The sequence below is a fragment of the Psammomys obesus genome, unplaced genomic scaffold, assembly GCF_907164565.1.
Source record: "Psammomys obesus unplaced genomic scaffold, mPsaObe1.curated_primary_1811, whole genome shotgun sequence".
Classification (NCBI taxonomy): domain Eukaryota; kingdom Metazoa; phylum Chordata; class Mammalia; order Rodentia; family Muridae; genus Psammomys; species Psammomys obesus.
This window is the reverse complement of record NW_026592510.1, coordinates 8,406,416-8,426,754: the sequence shown is the minus strand read 5'-3', so window position 1 is coordinate 8,426,754 and position 20,339 is coordinate 8,406,416. Positions and strand designations below refer to the sequence as shown.

The following is a 20,339-nucleotide window of genomic DNA, read 5'->3' as shown; positions in this document are numbered from 1 at the left end:
GGTTAAGTTTTACTCAGCATAATACATTTTCGTACTGCCATAAATGGGGCTTTATTTTTAAATTATTCAATCACAATGATTATTTTGATATATGGAAAATAAGTAGTTTTTAATATGAGTACGTGCTTTTCCATTAGATAAAGTAGCACATTTTTGGCTGAATATATGTTCATATAGATTTAATAAAAATCACAGCATAATTTCATATCCTAACATTTTAGTTTCTAGCACATGTATTTTAGCCTGAGCAGAATATGAAAATAAATGTTCGTATTTATAATTAATCTCAGCCTTTATATAGGGTAGACTTCTAATTGAGTCTATCGGGGTCACTGAAGGTCATTAAGTTATGGATGGTGAGTGACTAGCTGGGAGGCAGCTGAGCTGTGTTTGGGAGGGTCTGCAGTGTCAGACGGAAGGACCCATCAGATGGGGCTGGCTAACTGGAAGTTAGAAGAGATGCTTGAACAACGTAGAGGAAACTAACCTGCAGTAGAGTGTGGAGACTTCTAACCTTTGCACTTAACTGGTTTTAATTACGTGGTTTCCTTTTATTTTCTGATTAGGAAATAGAACTTAGCTCATTGAAAGAAGCCTTGTCGTTTGTGTCCCTGATTGACGGGTACTACCGACTAACTGCAGATGCGCACCATTACCTCTGTAAAGAGGTCGCACCTCCCTCCGTGCTTGAAAACATACACAGCAACTGCCATGGCCCAATTTCGTGAGTAATGCTGAATTTAAAAGTGCAGTTCTAGGGAACTGGCTCAGTCGGCAAGCGTAAGGTCCCGAGTTTGCATTCCAGGCACTCATGTGAAAAGCTGGACATCGCTGTATGCCTGTGACTCTAACCCTGGGCACAGAGACAGGCACATCCTGAGAGCTTTCGGGCCAGCCAGTGACAGCTTCTGGTTCCCTGAGAAGAGAGAGAGTTGGACAGGAAGGCACTCCACGTGGTCCTGGTCTCCAGAGAGATTCATTTTTCAGAGGGAAATGTTGCACAGTCGCACAGTCAGCCCTTACCTGAAGGTTCACATTCATGGTGTGACCCGCTGCACATCCAAAATAGTACAAAGTAGTTTCTGCCTAGGGCTGTACTCAGTGTTCAGTCACTGGCCCTGAAAGCAAACAAAACCCCCTCCTGTTTATGATTTATTAACTTTGAAATACTGGTAAGGAATCATAGTGCTAAATTTGAAACTTGACATTATTTTTGAGTAGTCTAACCTCTGCTGAAGCTTAAACACAAAATTTGTATATACCTATGTTTCTAGGTCAGAACGGTGCAGGGGAACTTTCCACAGTGCTGAAAAGGTTCGGTGTTTGGACATTCTAATTAAATATAGTTTGGATTTTATATTTAATTCTATTTTAATTTCTTCACCTTTATATGCCTACCCAGGGCTAAGAATTACTGTTCTAATTTGCTTTCTGTTGCTGAGCAGAGAGGGAACTTGAGGTGAAAAGGGTTTTTATTGGCTTACACTTCAGGCCACAGTGCATCATGAGGAAGTAGAGAGGGAAGCAGAAACCACAAGGAAACCCTGCTTCCTGGCCTGCTCTCCTTGCTTACGCACAGCTTGCCTTCTTAGACAAACCAGGCACACCTGCCTAAGGAAAGCACCACACTGAGTAGGCTGCACCCTCCCACATCAGTTACCAGTCAGGATAATATCCCAGGCATGGCCACAGGCCAGTCTTGCCTGAGGCTCCCTGTTCCCAGGTGACTCTTGGTTGTTTCAATTAATAACACCTGACCAGGAAGCTACCATAGGACTCACACCTCTGCAGACTTTACGATTTTCATGTACGTTACATCTTGCTTTCAAGTGCTGAATCTTTAAATTTTATGCACATAGTAATATATATATATATATTTTTGCACATAGCAAATTTTAAGACTAGTATTTTTCAGTAACCGCGGGTCTTCTGCTATATTTCTTATGTTTTATATACAGAAAGATAATTTTGTATTAGTACTGCTGCAGCAGAGGAGACATGAGAAATATTTTATAATATACTGTCGTCACTGTGAAATGAAGTTCTATCGAAGTATGTTTTTAATTAATTAATTTTGTAATTAGAAAGCAGAAGATTAAAATGAATGAATTTTCTTTGTGGTTTTAGTGTTTTATGGTGTCTTAAAAATAATATAATTATCCCTTGAATTGGTCTGAGCTCATTACAAAATTCCTTGATGACTGATTTCTCCTCTTGAAAAAATGTGTAACTATCTATAGTAGGGTCTTCTGAAAATTGTAGCCTTTGTCATAGTCACACACGCACGCCACATTCACACTATTGCTTCACTCCCAGGATGGATTTTGCCATTAGTAAACTAAGAAAGGCGGGCAACCAGACCGGACTGTATGTACTTCGATGTAGCCCGAAGGACTTTAACAAGTATTTTCTGACCTTTGCTGTTGAGGTAAGTGTGTCACATTTATTAGCAACATTTGTATAATCTGTATTTCTCCATCATGAAGTATTTCATTTTTAATACTCAGAACTATAGTTCTTGATATGGTAACTGGCATAATAATGCTTAGCATACCTTAATATTTGACAAAATAAACAATCCACAGTTACTATAATGTATAAATGACTCTAGTGTCTTTTTATCTGACATTCATTTTATTTATTTTTTGATGTTTGAGTATTTACCATGCGTCAAGTCGTATTTCACCAAGTCTACTCAAGTCAGGTCACAAAAAACCAGCACATTTACCAAATCTTGTAGAGGAAAAGAAGTGAAAACATTTCTGATTACTAGAAATGTTACTAACTGGAACAAAGCAGCGCAACAGGAACGTGATTGATGGTACTTCTAGCTAGTATTGTGTGTTTAAATGTGAGAGTGCACAGACCCTCACTGTTAAATGCATATGAACTTGGATCTCATTCAAGATTGTGTATCTAGAAAACATGTGTAAGGCAACCACATGGTCTAAGTCTTGAGAGGATTTGTAGCAGCATTCAGATTTATTTTACTTTTTGAAAATGCAGAAAGTACATATGTTCAGTAGTTTTACTAAAAGCAGTTCTGTTGTGCTCAGCACATGTAGAAGAGGAATTGTGTAAACATGCAGGAGCATCTCTTTTACTATTCCATCAACTGACGAGGCCAGCTTCAGAGCTCTTCTCATAGCGTAGGACTGTTACGTCAGATCAGCAACTCAAGATGCACAAATCTTTATTTATCATATACGATATTATTAGAGAACTAGGATATCCTCTAATGTATTTTCTAATTATCACATGTGCCTAATACATATGATATTATTAGAGAATCCTTATTAGGAATTAGAGAACATATTACATAAGCCTATGTTTCAGAAACTTATTGGAAAATGAATTTTAAAGTATACTAAAAATACTCAATAAAGCCTTGTGATTAGTATAGACGAAACAGCCAATATCAAAAAAAGATCTTATTTATTCAGAGAGGTCTTTTAGAATACAAAAAACCATGAGATTGCCTTGAAGGATTAACAGATATTTTATCAGTGACTCAAAGTAGGATGAATAAAGTAATTAAAATCAGGTCAAATTGTTAAGCTGAACAAAGTAGTTCATAGTTTATTACATAAGACATTACATAAGACATATTAGAGATAATTATAAAAATAAAATAGTAAACAATGGAATGCCTATTTTTTTTCCTTGTGGACCAGAGTTAATCCTGTTAGGTAGGGCCTCACCAATAAAGTACTCACTGAAGTGGATTAAGGAATGGGTACAGTCACAGTGGGCTGTGTGTTGCTGGGCAGGACAGAGGTGGAGCCAGCAGAGAGCTTCAGAGGCCAGTGTGTTGCCCAGTGTTAGACAAGGGCAAGCTGTGGCAGATGGTGGTGTCACTTCTGATCCCTTCTGTGAAATCTGTTACTGAACTCTTCTGGAGGGCACAGCACTGCGATTAGATGCCTTCCTGAGAGAGTGCTTTAGGATTTAGATCTTAAACGTCTAAATATTCTGCTGGGTGTTTTTATGATTTCCTTTTGGCTGAATAATCTGCACGATTACCATTGTGATTATTTTTCTCTCCTTATTTTTATAACTAAACTTACATAGCGAGAAAATGTCATTGAATATAAACACTGTTTGATTACAAAGAATGAGAATGCAGAGTACAACCTCAGTGGGACTAAGAGGAACTTCAGTAGTCTTAAGGACCTTTTGAATTGCTACCAGATGGAAACTGTGCGCTCAGACAGCATCATCTTCCAGTTCACCAAGTGCTGTCCCCCGAAGCCCAAAGGTAACGGAACTCTCCGGTTACTTTAGAGTGCTAGGCATGGGCTGCATGTGGCGGTGGTGATTGGAAGAGAAGAAGTAGGCAAAAGGCAGTGTTGGAGGAAAGCAAGTTCGTTTTTCTAGTGTGCTTTGGTATACACAGCCTGTAAGTGACTGGAAGCTACGTTTTAAGATGCTATTTTAAAGATAATTGCTTGGAACTTGTGAGCAATTCACGTCCAAAATTCCGAACTTTCAAATTTTACTACCAAATTCCTGTGTGTTTTAAGTTAATACTTTCATATGTTTTAAGGATTTTAGTTTCTTGTTTTTAAAATACAATAGCAAGATTGGAAATCTCTTAGAATAACTTCTTTAAAATTCTCAGATCACCTTCCCCTCATGGGGAGCAGCCTTACCAGGCCACAGAGGAAGACAAAGCAGCCACTCCTGATGAGACCTGATAGGCTAGGGTCAGAAGGAAGGGGAGGAGGACCTCCCTTATCAGTGGACTTGGGGAGGGGCTTGGGAGGAAAAGAAGAAGAGAGTATGGGATTGGGAGGGGAGGAGGAAGGGGGCTACAGGTGGGATACAAACTAATTAATAAAATAATCAAATTTTAAAAAATAAAATAATTTTTGCATGCAAAAAAAAGTGATTGTAAGTTTAAATGTGTTTCTTAGCTGGTAAGAGTATATCAATAGAGTTGAAAAAGAAAACTCCTGAAATCACTAAGCAGCTATTTAGAGTTCCTTATACAGAGATCACACTCATGTCACTTATGTGCTGAGCAGTTCATAACTCCGGTATGCTTTGATTATATACAGACTCATCCATATGTGAAACGGAGATATGTTGTGTTTTTCCCCCAGATAAATCGAACCTCCTGGTCTTCAGAACAAATGGTATTTCTGATGTTCAGATCTCACCAACTTTACAGAGGCATAATAATGTGAACCAAATGGTGTTTCACAAAATCAGTAATGAAGATTTGATATTTGTAAGCCATTAAGTCTTGACAATTGTCTTCTTTCTGTCCTTTTAAAGCAATGTCTTTTAATTTTTTTACCTGTTATCATGTTATGTTTGACATATTCTAATATAGCATTATAAAACATTACTTGAATTTTAAGATTCATATATTTATTCAATTTTTAAAATTCATAAATATCAGAAGATATGCCAATCTTATAGCAGAAATTAGCAAATTAATTAATGGAGCTTTAGTCTCTTTTCAGAAATTTTAAATGTTCCTTTGGAAATTTTAAAAGTTAAAGATCTTCTACAAAAGAACCTGTCTTAGTTCCGACATGCACAAACCAGTGAGGAGAATTTGGTAGATTATCTTTAAAGAACTGAAAAGAAAATAGGATGCAAGAGGTGATGTTTTGACTACGATGTATTCCAGGAGAGGGCTGGTGTTAGTCCTTTTATCATAGTGAAAAGCAGAGGGCTTGATCCTGGGTTTGTTTAAGGGCAGGAATGAAGAGCGAGACTAACCTCTGAATAGAGCGAGGGCCTGCAAGGGTATGCGTCCAGTGTATAGAATGTGAACTTTTACCTACTAGCGAGAGGAGAACATTAATATTGTCTGTTTTAATTGACTTAGTGAGAAAAAAAAGAGTTGCTAAGTTTTTTGCATTTAGGCTTTGTTAAGTTACTTATGTGATCTGAGAAACACTAAGCCAGTGAGTTAAAGACAATACCAAAGATGCTTCGGAGAAACACTTGCAGACTTTTTGAAAAACACTCTGATTAGGGAATAGAATTCCAGAACTTGGGGGAGAGAAGCAGGCACATCAGGAGTTCCAGGCCATTCTTAGCCACATATAGAGTGGAAGGCTAATCTAGGCTATATGAGACCTTGTCTTAAAAAAGAAAAACCCAAAACAACCAAAAAGGAAGCAAAGAAAGAGAAATGTTCTCGTAACTCAGGCTGTCCAGGATTCCCATAGATAAAACCACTCCAAGCATGAGGTTTTAATTAAGAAATTGAAATATTCAGTGAAATTATCCAGGATTAAGTAAAGGTCAATAACCAAATAAACCAAACCAAATAAACATCGAATTAAACTTCTAATAATTTCATATAAATTTCAAGTAGAGACCATAAAATGTTGGTATCTTTAAAAAGGAGTTGAAAACACTAAAATGAAAACATTTAAAATGCATTACTTGGGCTGGAGAGATGGCTCAGAGGTTAAGAATACTGGCTGCTCTTCCATAGGTCCTGAGTTCAATTCCCAGCAACCACATGGTGGCTCACAACCTTATAATAAGATATGGTGCCCTCCTCTGCCCTGCAGGAAGAACATTGTATACATAATCAATAAATAAATCTTTTTAAAAAAAAAGATGCTTTACTTAAAAAGTAAAAATCCAGGGAAAAAGGAGTACATATGAAAAATCTACTCTTGTGCTTGCCGCTACGTTGATAGACATTTTAAAAAGCAGATTATTCCTCAGCACTGCAGTGGGAGGGGGTGAATTAGAGGGCAGAGCTGATGTGGCTCTCTGATAAGGAACTGTGCTATGTACAGAGTCCTGACTTTAGTCACAGCACCTCAAGTTTAACAGCAAACCTCAGGGTTTTTAAATTAAATATATTGGCCTATGCCCATCGCTCCTGTCCTCAGGAGGGCAGGGGTAGGTAGTTTGAGGCAGCTTGGGATGCAATAGTGAATTCCTGGCCAGCCTCAGCCTCAGAAAGTGAGAGGCCAGCCGGGGAAGAGAGAGGCAGAGAGAGAGGCAGAGAGAGAGAGAGAGAGAGAGAGGGCGGAATTGGAGAGGAAGAGGAATGGCAGGGTGGTAAGGCATTAGTTTTGACATCTAACAGAAGCCAGAGTAGCCAGGGAGCTTGAGTGTTAGAGGGGTACTACATAGTAGAGCTTGTACTTGAACACAGGCAGCATTGCTTCAGAATGCAGGTTTCCAGCAGTTGCTCTGGAAGGATGCATGATAAATGTTAGTGGTGGTAGCTATTGCCTGATGTACACCTAGTTTCTTTCATGCTTTGGTGCTGTCACGTATTTATTCACTTATTAATCAAAACAATTATACAGGAAAATGTATCATTGCTTATTATATGAAGAGTCCAAGGTGTACCGAGTTCAAGGGCAGCCTGGGCCACATAGTGAAAAGAAAGAGAAGTGTAGGGCGTGAGAACACCCAAGAGAAGAGAAGCACAAAGGGTTATAGAGCCTCTGGGGGGCCAAACAGTGGTGAGCGGTGAGGAGCACGTCAGGCATCCTGCCTCCGCACACACACCCTCATACAGCGCTAGGAGGAACGCTGAAGAAAAGGGATCACTTGTAAACAAACTTGGGCAAACACTGACTCTGAAAGGTGCAATAATTGTAGCCATTGCAGGAGATGTGAAAGTAAGATAGAGTCAAAATGTTTTTTATTTCTTAATCCTTGGGTTTTTTAAACTGTTATTTAAAGAAAAATAGATAATTTCATTCCTCAAATTTAGGTTCAGTTTATAACTGAAATGTTTATTATTTAAAAAAATATTTTGTCATTGGATACATTTTCTAATTCCTTCATCTGTCTTTACTCACTTCCCACTTACCTTTTTTTTTTTTTTCTTTTAAAGAATGAAAGTCTTGGCCAAGGTACTTTTACAAAAATTTTTAAAGGTATAAGAAGAGAAGTCGGAGACTATGGTCAGCTTCATGAAACAGAAGTTCTTTTGAAAGTTCTGGATAAAGCACATAGAAACTATTCAGAGGTATGTAGTTTATTGTCTCCTTTATATATATTCTTATACTATGTAAAGATATGTGTCCATAACCATATTATATGCATGTGAGACTTCAAAATTATAAAAATTTAATGCTTTTATTGCACATACTAATTATACATAAAGTACGTTTCATTATAAAATAATTTATGCACATGTGGAATATATTTCAAGCATTCAGTCTCTTTTGCCTTCTCCTGTCCCCGCTCCCAATGATCCTCTTTCTCTTTCCAACTAAGCCCTGTTCAGCTTTTATGTCTTTGAGTATGTGTTATGTGACCTAATGAGTTTCGGTAGGTTTGCTTACATGAGCCTGGGTGAGAGTTTGTTTGCAGGAATATAGTCACCTTACCAGTGGCTTCAAAATTAAAGAAGTATGTCTCTATCCCCTGTCAACCAGTAAATTCTTAGGCAGTGGTAGGCCGAATGAGCTCCTCCTCACTCCAGAAGAGTACTGAAAGGCTTCATCTTGTGTGTTTCAGGTCAAGTAAACACAATGCTTTGAGTTCAAGAGTGCAACATCATGTCAAGCCTAGAAGTCAGGGTTCTCTACCACCCTTCCTCCTGTCTTCACATTATTTCTCCTACAGTGGTCCTTGTAGGGTATATTACTTTTCCATTGCTGTCATAAACACTACAACCAAAAGCAAATTATAAAGGAATTTATTTTTACTTACAATTACAAAAGGATGAGTCTGTCCTAGCAGACAGCATGGCATGGTGACAGGAGAAGGCTGGTTGATAATATTTTCATCCAAGTACTGGTGGGGGTGCAATAAGAACAGGACATGTGGGCAAAGCCTTCAAAGTCCACCTCCATGAACTCAAAGCTCCTGTCAAAGCTCCACCCCCTAAAGGTCCCATAGTCGTCCCAAGCAGCAGCACCAGCCAGAATCCAAGTGTTTAGATACATAACCATGTAGAGGGCATTTCTTAGTCAAGCAATGACAGAGCGGTGAAATGGACGTCTTATTTACGGCTGAGAATTTGAGAGTCACTTATTCTCAGTGCTTTGACTAGTTATCAGTCTTTGTGGTCACTGCTGACCACTGTGGAATGGAGATTCTCAAGATCAAAGCTGACAACAACACTAGTCTAAGGGCAGAAACAGTTATTTTCAGGGCAGTTTCTTGGGGCTATCATGTTCATTTAACAGAACAGTAGCAGTAGCTTCACCACTCAGGCCTGTGACCTCCCCAGTCACAAACTTTTGGCCAGGTTTACAGTACCAGACATTAATTCCTCCAGTTAAGCAGGTCCAAATTGAATCAGAAAGCAATCTGTCACCCTATGAAACACGTGTCCCTGTCGTGCTGTTAGACATATCTTGTCTGGCTGATTGGCACTGTTGCATACAGGATCCATAGTTGAGACTGTTGATGATAGTTTTGCCCTAACAGCCAACACTGTGGGAGCAAACTAGCAGGAAGGGAGCTTCCAGCTCAGTTCTGGCATGATTTGTCAATGTCTTGTCACTAAGGTGTGTGGCATCTTCAGCTGCAGACTCTTATAGTCTAATAGTTATTGCACAGCCAATAGCAGTGTTAATTGCCTACGTTATTTTCAGGGCCTCAGGCCTCACTGGCCAACCATGCATAGGGAGCTAGCCCACTCTGGCACCGGATTACCACGAAACAACCTGTGGCTTTTGGCAACAGCTTCGTCTACATGCACAAGATCCCGCTCTTCAGATTCCTAGAGTTTTTATTTTATTTTTATTAGCTTACAGATTATCTGATTTACTTAAGAATTTTCAAACATTCCCCTCCTCTTCCTCTGACTGTACTCCTCTCCTTAGTCTTTCAATCTTTTCATCTCTGGAGTTTCCTCTTCTATTTTTATATCTATATATTCTGTTAGCCCCTCTTCCTCTTAAAGATTTCTTTTTTCCCTCTCATGAACTCCTTGCTACTATTTGGACTTTATACATACATGTAAAGACACATGCATAAAAATTAGAAGGTAGGATTCAAATAAAACATGATAGTTGTCTTTTAGGTTGGAGTTACCTTACTTAATACTTTACTTAATACTTAATATCTTACTTAATACCTTACTTAATACTTACTTAATACGGTTTTTTTCCCAGTTCCATCTATTTTCCTTCAAACTTAATAATTTCACTTTTCTTTATGACCAAATAATATTTCATTGTGTATATGTATTACATTTTCATTGTTCCATTTCTCAGTTAACAGGCATCTAGGCTGATCCCATTTCCTTGCTGTTTTGAGTATAGCAACAGTGTGTCTGGATGTAGATGTCTCTGTAGTAGGATGTGGAGTCCTGTAAGCAGTCTCCCTTCAGCACTAGTCATTGTAAGAAGGAAAGGGACGTTGATAGTACTGTGTGTTTGACACGTTAGCTATCATGGGTACAAGTGGAAAGAAAATTAAACCACCCGAAGACTAGTGGATGGTACTGGGAAGAGGAAGGGTTTTGAAGTGGGAGTAGAAGTAGAAAAGGAGGGTTGAGGGCATTTTGGCAAAAGGTAAACTGCGAAGATGATAAAGTAAAAGGGCCTGTCTCCTAGGAGGCTGAAGTACACAGATCTGCAAACCAAACCAGACCAGGTTCTTTGAGAGAAGAAAAATTAAAAGAACAAAGAAATGAGTAAGGAAAAAAAAAATCAATGCAGAGCAGGGTCAAATGACATTGGCTATTAAGTAATGATTAGACATAGAAAGAACCTGACAGAAATGCACGTATGAAAACTGACTGGCCTGATGCTGCATTTGGACTTGCTAGATAGAGTTCCTTCATCATTCAGAGTTCTATCAAAATTGTGGTTTTTATTGTTAAGGAGCATCTATGACTGCTGATGATAAAACTACGGAAGATTTTAGAATTTTAATATTTTTCTGTGAAATTTATTCTTCGGGTTTATTTAGCTGTTTATTTTCCTAATTACTTGATTTTTTACTTTATGTACATGGATGTTTTGAATACATGTGTGTCTGTACACCATATGTATGCCTAGTGTCTGTGGAAGTCAGAAGAGAGTATAGGATTCCTTGGAACTGAAGTTGGTTAATGGCCATGTGGATGCTGGGAGGCAAATTCAGGTCTTCTAGAAGAGCAGCTAGTGCTGATAACCACTGAGCCTTCATCCCAGCCTCAAATTAATAGGATTTTTAAAGTTACTTGTTAATATACTAATTACTTTCAGTGTTATGTTATAGGCATATATATTAATATATGTTATTAAATCTTTGCCTGTACTGAGGCTGCTCCCTTTTAACATAGATACTTGGAGCTTCATTAGTTCCATGGGAACTCCACCACAGTTTCATCTACTAAATAAGCTTGAGCAGGGTGGTGGTGGCGCATGCCTTTAATCCCAGCACTTGGGAGACAGGCAGGCAGATCTCTGTGAGTTCAAGGCCAGTCTCGTCTACAGAGCAAGTTGCAGGTCAGCTAGGGTACACAGAGAAACCCTGTTTTGAAAAACAAAAAACAAAAGCTTGAAAAAGGTACTATACTAAAAATATTTTATTGCCTGAGTGACAGTAGGACAAAGCATATTTCTCATAATTATGCATACTTACGGATATCACTGTACAGAATTTTTTTTTACATTTCTTATTTCCCCCTTCCCCTCTTAGTCTTTCTTTGAAGCGGCAAGCATGATGAGTCAGCTTTCTCACAAGCATTTGGTTTTGAATTATGGAGTATGTGTCTGTGGAGATGAGAGTAAGTAAAACTTCCAGCTTTCCTTTGTCAATGTCATACCTGTCTCAGAGAATCCTTATTCATTAGGACCACAGTAGGTATCAGGAAAGGCCTGGAATTACAAATGTTGTTGAACTTGACAGCATTGTGGGACTGTCCAATTCTATCTTGTGAAATAGGAAACTGGTGTTTGAAGCTAAAATGCCAAATACAGTTAATATGTCTTGTTTAATGCCCAAGTGATGCACGGAGTATTACAGGAAACAAATGCAAGCTTGTGTGTGCACATAACAGTACAGACTATGGGCGGCTCGTGCAGCACTGAGGCAACTGGCCCTTTCAGTACAAACTTACTTGAAGTTACGAAAACAAAGCATATAAATGAGAGACTGAGTTATTAATGAAACTGATTGAAGTGACTGAATATTGGCACTAGGTAGGTTCCCCAGTTATGCTGGAGTATGCATATTACATTGTATAATATATTTAAAATTGTGTGTTAGGTATAAGTTGTCTAGAGCCCTACCTCTTACTGTTGTGAACAGGCTAAAAGCAAAAGTATAATGTCGTGTATCCATTAAATTTCTTTAAGTTCGTTGTACCCACAAATAATGTTAAGTATTTTGAAATTTTGAATTATACATTTTTAACTGGATGTATACTTGAGTTTTATTATTACCTATATTTTAATGCAGACATTCTGGTTCAAGAGTTTGTAAAATTTGGATCATTGGACACATACCTGAAAAAAAACAAAAATTCTATAAATATATTATGGAAACTTGGAGTGGCTAAACAGTTGGCTTGGGCCATGCATTTTCTAGTAAGTAATTTCTGTATTTCTTTTTTAAAAAACTAAAAGTTGTCTTTTTGTTTTGTGAAAGTAATATCATTATTTTAATCTGGCAACCAGAAGTAAATTTTGGAGTGAATGTTGAGTCATTCAGAATAATATTAGGTATTAAAAGGTATTGTTACAGACATATGTAGATAGTAAGTTGGCAGTGCTGTAATTCCACCAATCTCTTGGAACTACCCCATAGACATCCATATTTGATTTCACCTGGGTTTAGAAAACAACCAAAGATTTATAGAAGCATATTGTGCTGCTGTGATAGCAGAAAGTACCCGTGTGTTCATGGGCAATTGAACAGTGTTAGGGAGAAAGCAGTATTGACAGAGGTGCAGAATGCCCGAGTGCCTACCAGTTCCTCGTGTGCTGACCTGGAATAGTCTTTCCGAATGTCTGTTACCACCTGGAAGTGCTTCTCATTTGTAGTCTCCTTTGAAAAGCAATGCTCATTTCATTGTGGGCATAAATTATTGCGTCAGTTAAAATAAGAAATTGAAGACTTCCTTTATTGTCTCAAAGAATGTTCAAATCAATATTTACTATGCTGTCTTTTTGTCTTTAAATCTATGTTGAAGCGTTGGCATATTATATGCACACATTTTTGTGTATTGATATTTGAATGCATATCCATTTAACTTTAATAGGAAGAAAAAGCCCTTATTCATGGGAATGTATGTGCCAAAAATATCCTGCTTATCAGAGAAGAAGACAGGAAAACAGGGAATCCACCTTTCATCAAACTTAGTGATCCTGGCATTAGCATTACAGTTCTACCGAAGGACAGTAAGTTCGGCACCAACTGCATTCAGCTCTCTTAAGTTTTGTTTCAGTGGTACCCTAAAAAATCATATACATTTTCTTTTAACTCTAGTTTATTAGCAGTTTTGCTTACTAATGATATTTAGCTACTACTTGTAGTAATTTAAAATAAGTTATGGCTAAATTGTGTCCATTTCTTCTTTTGTATAAGCATGTCACCATAAGCTGAAATGATTACTTTGTGTATAGGTGTGGCAGGCATACGCCATTGCACAGTGTGGAAGCCAGAAGGTAACTAGTGGGAGTTGGTCCTCTCCTTCTACCATGAGTCCTCAGGATTGAACTCTGGTCCTTAAACTTGGCTGCAAACACCTTCATCCGCTTAAGCCATATTGCTGGCTGTATTTTAACTAATTTTCTACCTGAATTTTCTAAATTTAGAATCCATATTAATGAGGCTTTGTGCATTGGTGTGCAATATTGTGGTTTAGCCAGTGCTGCTTAACTCTTCTGGCTGACTCCAAAGCAGGGGACAGCAGCAATAGGACAGTCATGTAGAGAAGAAAATCTTACAAGCTTTGGATCTGGCATTTGAGGAAATTTGCCTTTTGGAATTAGAAGTTAAAATAGAAAAAAAAAATTATATGGTAAAGGAGAAGGAAACTAATGAACTCCTTAATCTCCTTGCTATGTAGAAAAATATCCATATTCTTTTACCAAAAGGTGAAATATCTTCCTTTTCTTATCTTTTTCTCTTTGTCAGAATCCCAGAAGGGAGATCATCCCTTCGTCAGATACTTTGTAGTGGAGTCAAGGACTGCAGAAACTTTACTTGGGAAATTCCATGATTTGAACATTACCCAGTCTGTCAATTCCATACCAAGGCTATCTTGGTATAAATTAATTCTTTGTCTGCTGTAATGATGATGCCTGTTTGGCCTTGTTTATCTGCCAGTCATAATGACTTCTATTAAGTTGTTAAAACATCCACCAATGACGTAAAATTACTTATATCAATAATTACATATACAATAATATTACTTATGTCTCTTATGTATTATGAATATATATATTTTAAATATCAAGATCCAATTATAAGACAGGTTTTGTATATTTCTTTCTGTGGGAGAGAGACAGACTAATGGGAAGATAATGAAAATAGTATGCCAGGTGAGACATTTTGGTTTAATGAAAAGAAGCTTAAGTTGATCCAAATTTCATTACATAGCATACTAATTCTAACAACACTATTAAAATTTGCATAGCTGTGGGAAAATCTCCCAGTCTTTGTGAATCTTAATTGTTAAAGCTGAGTTACTGAGGTAGGATTTCAAGGGTCCTCTAGCTCTTAAACTTGGCAAACATGAGCCAGACCGGTCCTCTATAACCACGAGAGACTCACTTATTCAAATGAGCTTGAATACTCTTCCCATAGAAAATAATGGTCTGTGAGTGTATTTAACTATGGTTTGTTCCTGTTTAAAAGTTCTTCAGGAGAGAATACCATGGGTACCACCTGAATGCATTGAAAATCCTAAAAATCTAAGTTTGGCAACAGACAAGTGGAGTTTTGGAACCACTCTGTGGGAGATCTGCAGCGGGGACCCACCTCTGAGCGCCCTGGATTCTCAGAGAGTAAGCTCACACAGGCTGAGGGGAGAGCTACACGGGTCTCCAGGCTTCTCTCACGTGGGGTGATACTTCCTAGCCCATCTAACTGGGAGAGAGTAAATCACAGCACTGTCTGATCTTAGCAATTGGTTCTGTAATTGTAGAAGCTGCAGTTTTATGAAGATAAACATCAGCTTCCTGCACCTAAGTGGACAGAATTGGCAAACCTTATAAATAACTGCATGGATTATGAGCCAGATTTCAGGCCTGCCTTCAGAGCCATCATCCGTGATCTCAACAGCCTGTTTACTCCAGGTAAGAACTGATGGGGCTCACTAGTCACTGTCTTCTACCTCTGTTGTTATAATTGGATAGTTTGTAATCCTGTAGTTCCATCTCAGAAAGTCTTTCATGTATCATGCCTTTTCTTGTACTGTATCCATGTTCTGCTTGACTGGGCAGCCTTTCTGCTTTCAAAAGAACTTTTCTCCTTTTATAACCTAATTTTATTTACTTGTGTAGACAAGAAAACTTAACCACAAAATTTATTTTCTGTGTCTAAAACAAGAGTTTTCAAATTGAGTGTGAGTTTAGTTTGTCAGGCATGCTTCATTGATCACTGTTGTTATTCTGCTGTATGCAGTTTTTCACAATACCCCTTTTGGGTTTTCTAGTTCCCATCTATTTTATAATTGACTTATTTTTTTTAACACGAGGTAGATTTATTTTTGTTTATTCTACTTCTTTTAGAATGCTGGGGCAAACGTATACCTGTCCCATAGCCAGTCAGTACTACTCACTTTTCTCACCATTGGAAGTTCATAGAACCTTTTTTTGTGAGTATTGAAACTGCCTGTTTTGGAAAATAGTAATTTACCCCTTGAGAAATCTACTGTGGGGTTGGAGAAATAGCTCAGAGGTTAAGAACACTTGCTGTTTTTCTAAACATCCTGAGTTCAATTCCCAGCAACCACTTGGTGGCTCACAACCATCTATAGTGAGATCTGGTGTGCAGGCAGAATGTTGTATAAATAATAAATAACTCTTTAAAAAAAACAGTTAAAAAAAGTAGTTTCTCTGTGTTATTTAGTATTCTAAACTCATTCGCTTCTTAGCTTGAATTATCTATCAGTTTTACTCAGAGAATGTATTTGCCAATTTAATATAGTGTTATTCTTTATTTCTACAGATTATGAACTACTAACAGAAAATGACATGCTACCAAACATGAGAATAGGTGCCCTAGGATTTTCTGGTGCTTTTGAAGACAGAGACCCTACACAGTTTGAAGAGAGACACTTGAAATTTCTACAGCAACTTGGCAAGGTAAACTCTCATAAGTTTTGAAATAGAATATAATCACACATCATTTTACTTGGAAACAAAAAGAGTACATTACACACACACACACACACACACACACACACACACACACACACACACACTTGCGAGGGGGAAGTGATCCAAAAGCAGGCAATAGACTCCATGTTAGAAACAGCGCCCCCACCTCCACTGTCCAGGTGACCCAAATGAAGACCAAGCTGTCCATCGGCCACATATGTACAGGGAGCCTAGGTCCAGACGATGCCTGCCCCTTAGTTGTTGTCTCAGTCACTGTAAGTCCCCATGGGTCTGGGTTAGTTGTCTCTATTAGTTAGTCTTATATTGTCTCTATTAGTTGTCTCTGTTAGTTGGTCTTCTTGTGAGGTTTCTGTCCCCTCCAGGTTCTTCCATCTTTTCCCAACACTTCCTCAGAAGCCCTGGAGCTCCGCCCCATGCTTAGCTGCAAGTCCCAGCATCTGTCTTGATTAGCTGCTAGCTGGAATCTCCCAGATGACAGTCAAGTTAGGCTCCTGTCTGCAAGCAGAGCAGAGCATCATTAATAATGTCAGTGGCTGGCTATCTGTCATGGGGTGGGTCTCAGGTTAGGCCAGTTATTGGTGGGATATCCCCTCAATCTCTGTTCCTCTTTATACCTGCACTAAGGACTAATTTTTGGATCAAAGGTTTTGTGGGTGGGTTGTTGTTCCCCTTCCTCCACTAGTCCTGCCTGGTTAGGAGGTGGTCACTTCAGACTTCATGTCCCCCCTTGTTAGGAGTCTCAGAATTATACCTGTACCCTCCCAGGAGCATACTCTGTCGCAGGCCTCCAGCTTAACACCTTTATCATTATATATAAGGCACTACTCCAAATATAATTAGGGATTAGGCCACCACTGTATAAATATATGGGGCCACACATAACTCAGTCCATAAAAATACTTATTCACTGAAGCAATATGAAGATGCTTTGAGATAGAGGAAAAATTATCAAAGCCAGTTACAGAAACTTACCATAGCTCCTGTAGTGTACCTTGATTTGTTCTTAATATTTGGTGCTCACCACTTGTTTAACCATGTTTTTGAAGTGTGCTATTTCTTTTTCAGTAAATAAATCATCTCAAAGAAGTTGTTTATAGGTATATTACCCAGTTTTAAAAATAATACTTCCATTTCTTGCTCCAAAAGTTATCTGACATAACCTGAGAATTTTTTTCTAATTCTAGCTGCCAGCATTTCCTGTATTTTTAGGAATTAATAGTAAGTTGTCTTGAAAACGCTTGACTTCATCCTAATGTCCAATGTTGTGTAGGGTAATTTCGGGAGTGTGGAGATGTGCCGCTATGACCCTCTACAGGACAACACTGGGGAGGTGGTGGCTGTTAAAAAGCTCCAGCACAGCACGGAAGAGCATCTCAGAGACTTTGAAAGGGAAATTGAAATCTTGAAATCCTTGCAGCATGACAACATTGTAAAGTATAAGGGAGTGTGCTACAGTGCTGGTATGTTGCCCATTGAACCTATCTTTTTTCTTTATTTTTATTTTTTCATTATCATTATCATCATTATCATTATTAATTACAATGTATTCACTTTGTATCCTGGCCGTGGCCCCCTCCTTCATCTCCTCCTGGTCCCACCTTCCCTTTCTCCCCCTACCCCCATGTCCCTGCCCTAGTCCACTGATGATAGGGGAAACCTATCTTAACTTCACAGTATGCCTTTTACATCCTGGGTGCTAGGAACATAGTTTTCTAAAGATTTGTCAGTGCCCAGAGGGAGATGCACAGAGATTGTGCAAGGAGATCTTGGGCTGTAATAACTACATGGTATTTTGACTGGTTGGTTAATCATCCTTCTCACCTTACACAAAATTAATTTTCTCACAGAATCTATTAAAATGTTTTTATATTAGATACTTTTTATAATTAAGAAAATTTTATTATCAACTTATTTTGATTTGCACAAATAATTAAAAAAGGGTAAAGAATAAGTATTTCTAAAGCTTCTCTTAAAAAAAATGGACTGAGCAGGGAATGGTGGAATACACCTGTAATCCTAGCACTCTGGGAGGCAGAGGTGGGCAGATCACTGTGAGTTTGAAGCCAGTCTGGTCTATAAACCAAGTCCAGGACAGCCAAGGCCACACAGAGAAACCCTGTCTCAAAAAAACAAAAAAACTGGATTGACAACCTGTATTCTTAACTATTATATCACCTTTAATTTGTAATATACTTTTATCATCATGAACCCATCTTTTGTATATACTTCATTTACATATGGGTTTGAAGTGGTGTTTGTTTGTTTGTTGTTTTCGAGACAGGGTTTCTCTGTGTGTAGCCTTGGCTGTCTTGGACTTGCTTTGTAGACCAGGCTGGCCTCAGACTCACAGCGATCCATCTGTCTCTGCCTCCCCCAGTGCTGGGACTGAAGGTGTGCACCACCACCCCCGGCTATGGTTTTTTTCTTAGTATTTAATCAGTAAAATATAGCACAGTGAAATAGTATGTTCCTTTTGTGTATTAAAAGGTCGGCGCAACCTAAGATTAATTATGGAATATTTGCCATATGGAAGCTTACGAGACTATCTCCAAAAACATAAAGAGCGGATAGATCACAAAAAACTTCTGCAGTACACATCACAGATATGCAAGGTACCCAACATCCTAGCTGTATGTGGCAGACGAGATAAACCTGGGGGAGGGGTGCAACTGTGTAAATTATGTTCATAGAAATACTGAAAGAAAAATGTATTTTATCCATAGGGCATGGAATATCTTGGTACCAAAAGGTATATCCACAGAGATCTGGCAACAAGGAATATATTGGTGGAAAACGAGAACAGAGTGAAAATAGGAGACTTTGGTTTAACCAAAGTCTTACCACAGGACAAAGAATACTACAAAGTAAAAGAACCAGGTGAAAGTCCCATATTCTGGTGAGTGTGGTATTTTCTAGTATAATGAAGTGAAATTTTAGAGAATTTGCTTCAAACTTTATTTTTACTGTTATATAATATTTAATAATGTCCAGTTTAGCACTGCTTCCAATAACAGTAATATTTGTCATATACTTTGTATTGAGCAAAATGCATTTCATTATTATCTCAAATAATCCCTTTAAAAAAACAACAGGTGGTTGTGAGCTGCCTGATGTGGGTGCTGGGAATTGAACTAGGGCCCTCCAGAAGAGCAGTTCATGTTCTCAGCTGCCAAGTCCTCTCTCCAACCTCTCAGGAATCATTTTTACAATCCATGGACAATGTATATTAGTATGATTATTAGAGATGCCACAGTACTAACCTGAAAACCCCAAATCAGAGTATATGAAGCATGACACATTTTAGGCACGGAGGTGATCCCCAGAGCCTCGGGTTTTGGAGTAGGAAAGTGTAACTGACTGACAGACATTTATGTAAGTAAATGTCCCCAAATCTGAAGAGCTCTGAAACCTGAGGCACTTGTGGTCTCAGGCATTTCTGATAACGTCTGCAGCTCCATTTAAGCAGGAGGGAACCTAGGTAAGTGTAAGCTGAGTAGCTCGCCGAAGGCATCATTGAGTGACTGCAGCACTGGGATTTGGTTCTGGCTTTTACGCTTTTAAGCTTTCTAAACCATGATACTGTTATGACCTGACATTAAATACTAGATTTATAGGAATTTGCTATTAGAAGTAAATTTTGATCTTTAATTAAAATGTCAGGAACATTCATCGCTCATTTTACCTATTTAAATATTTTATTAACAATTAATTATACATAATAATAGGTTTCATGACATTTTTATACATTCATGGAATATATTTTAATCTCATTTACTCTCTTTTGCCTCACTATCATTCCCATTGATCGATTCCCATTCCCAGCTAGCTCCCATTCTGGGGTTGGTTGTTTTTATGGTGACTCAAGGAATTTGATTAGGCTTTCTTTACAAGAGCATAGATGAGGGTTTGGAGTTTCCCTGTGGCTCCACCACTTAAACATCTCTTTGTGAGATATTTGGAATTAACTGAATATCAATGTCATAAAGGAATGGGAAGTGTTTAGGTCAACAGTTCTGAACCTGTGGGCTGTGACGTCTCTTGGGGAGGTCAAGCAACCTTTTCACAGGGCTCACCTAAGACCATCAGAAAGCACAGATATTATAT

The 20,339-nt window shown here is 38.3% G+C and overlaps 1 protein-coding gene across 1 annotated transcript in view; it reads left to right on the top strand.

Moving 5' to 3' along the window:
• The window catches only part of Jak2 (Janus kinase 2), a 64,080-nt gene that overhangs the window by 35,829 nt on the left and 7,912 nt on the right, over positions 1 to 20,339 (top strand). Inside the window, exons 9-22 of the mRNA XM_055613862.1 lie at positions 567 to 724; positions 2,317 to 2,428; positions 4,072 to 4,258; positions 5,106 to 5,233; positions 7,832 to 7,966; positions 11,584 to 11,671; positions 12,346 to 12,473; positions 13,148 to 13,286; positions 14,749 to 14,897; positions 15,038 to 15,188; positions 16,063 to 16,199; positions 17,506 to 17,695; positions 18,723 to 18,847; positions 18,959 to 19,131. Of these exons, the coding sequence (XP_055469837.1) occupies positions 567 to 724; positions 2,317 to 2,428; positions 4,072 to 4,258; positions 5,106 to 5,233; positions 7,832 to 7,966; positions 11,584 to 11,671; positions 12,346 to 12,473; positions 13,148 to 13,286; positions 14,749 to 14,897; positions 15,038 to 15,188; positions 16,063 to 16,199; positions 17,506 to 17,695; positions 18,723 to 18,847; positions 18,959 to 19,131 (2,000 nt within the window). The remainder of the gene's footprint in view (positions 1 to 566; positions 725 to 2,316; positions 2,429 to 4,071; positions 4,259 to 5,105; positions 5,234 to 7,831; positions 7,967 to 11,583; positions 11,672 to 12,345; positions 12,474 to 13,147; positions 13,287 to 14,748; positions 14,898 to 15,037; positions 15,189 to 16,062; positions 16,200 to 17,505; positions 17,696 to 18,722; positions 18,848 to 18,958; positions 19,132 to 20,339) is intronic.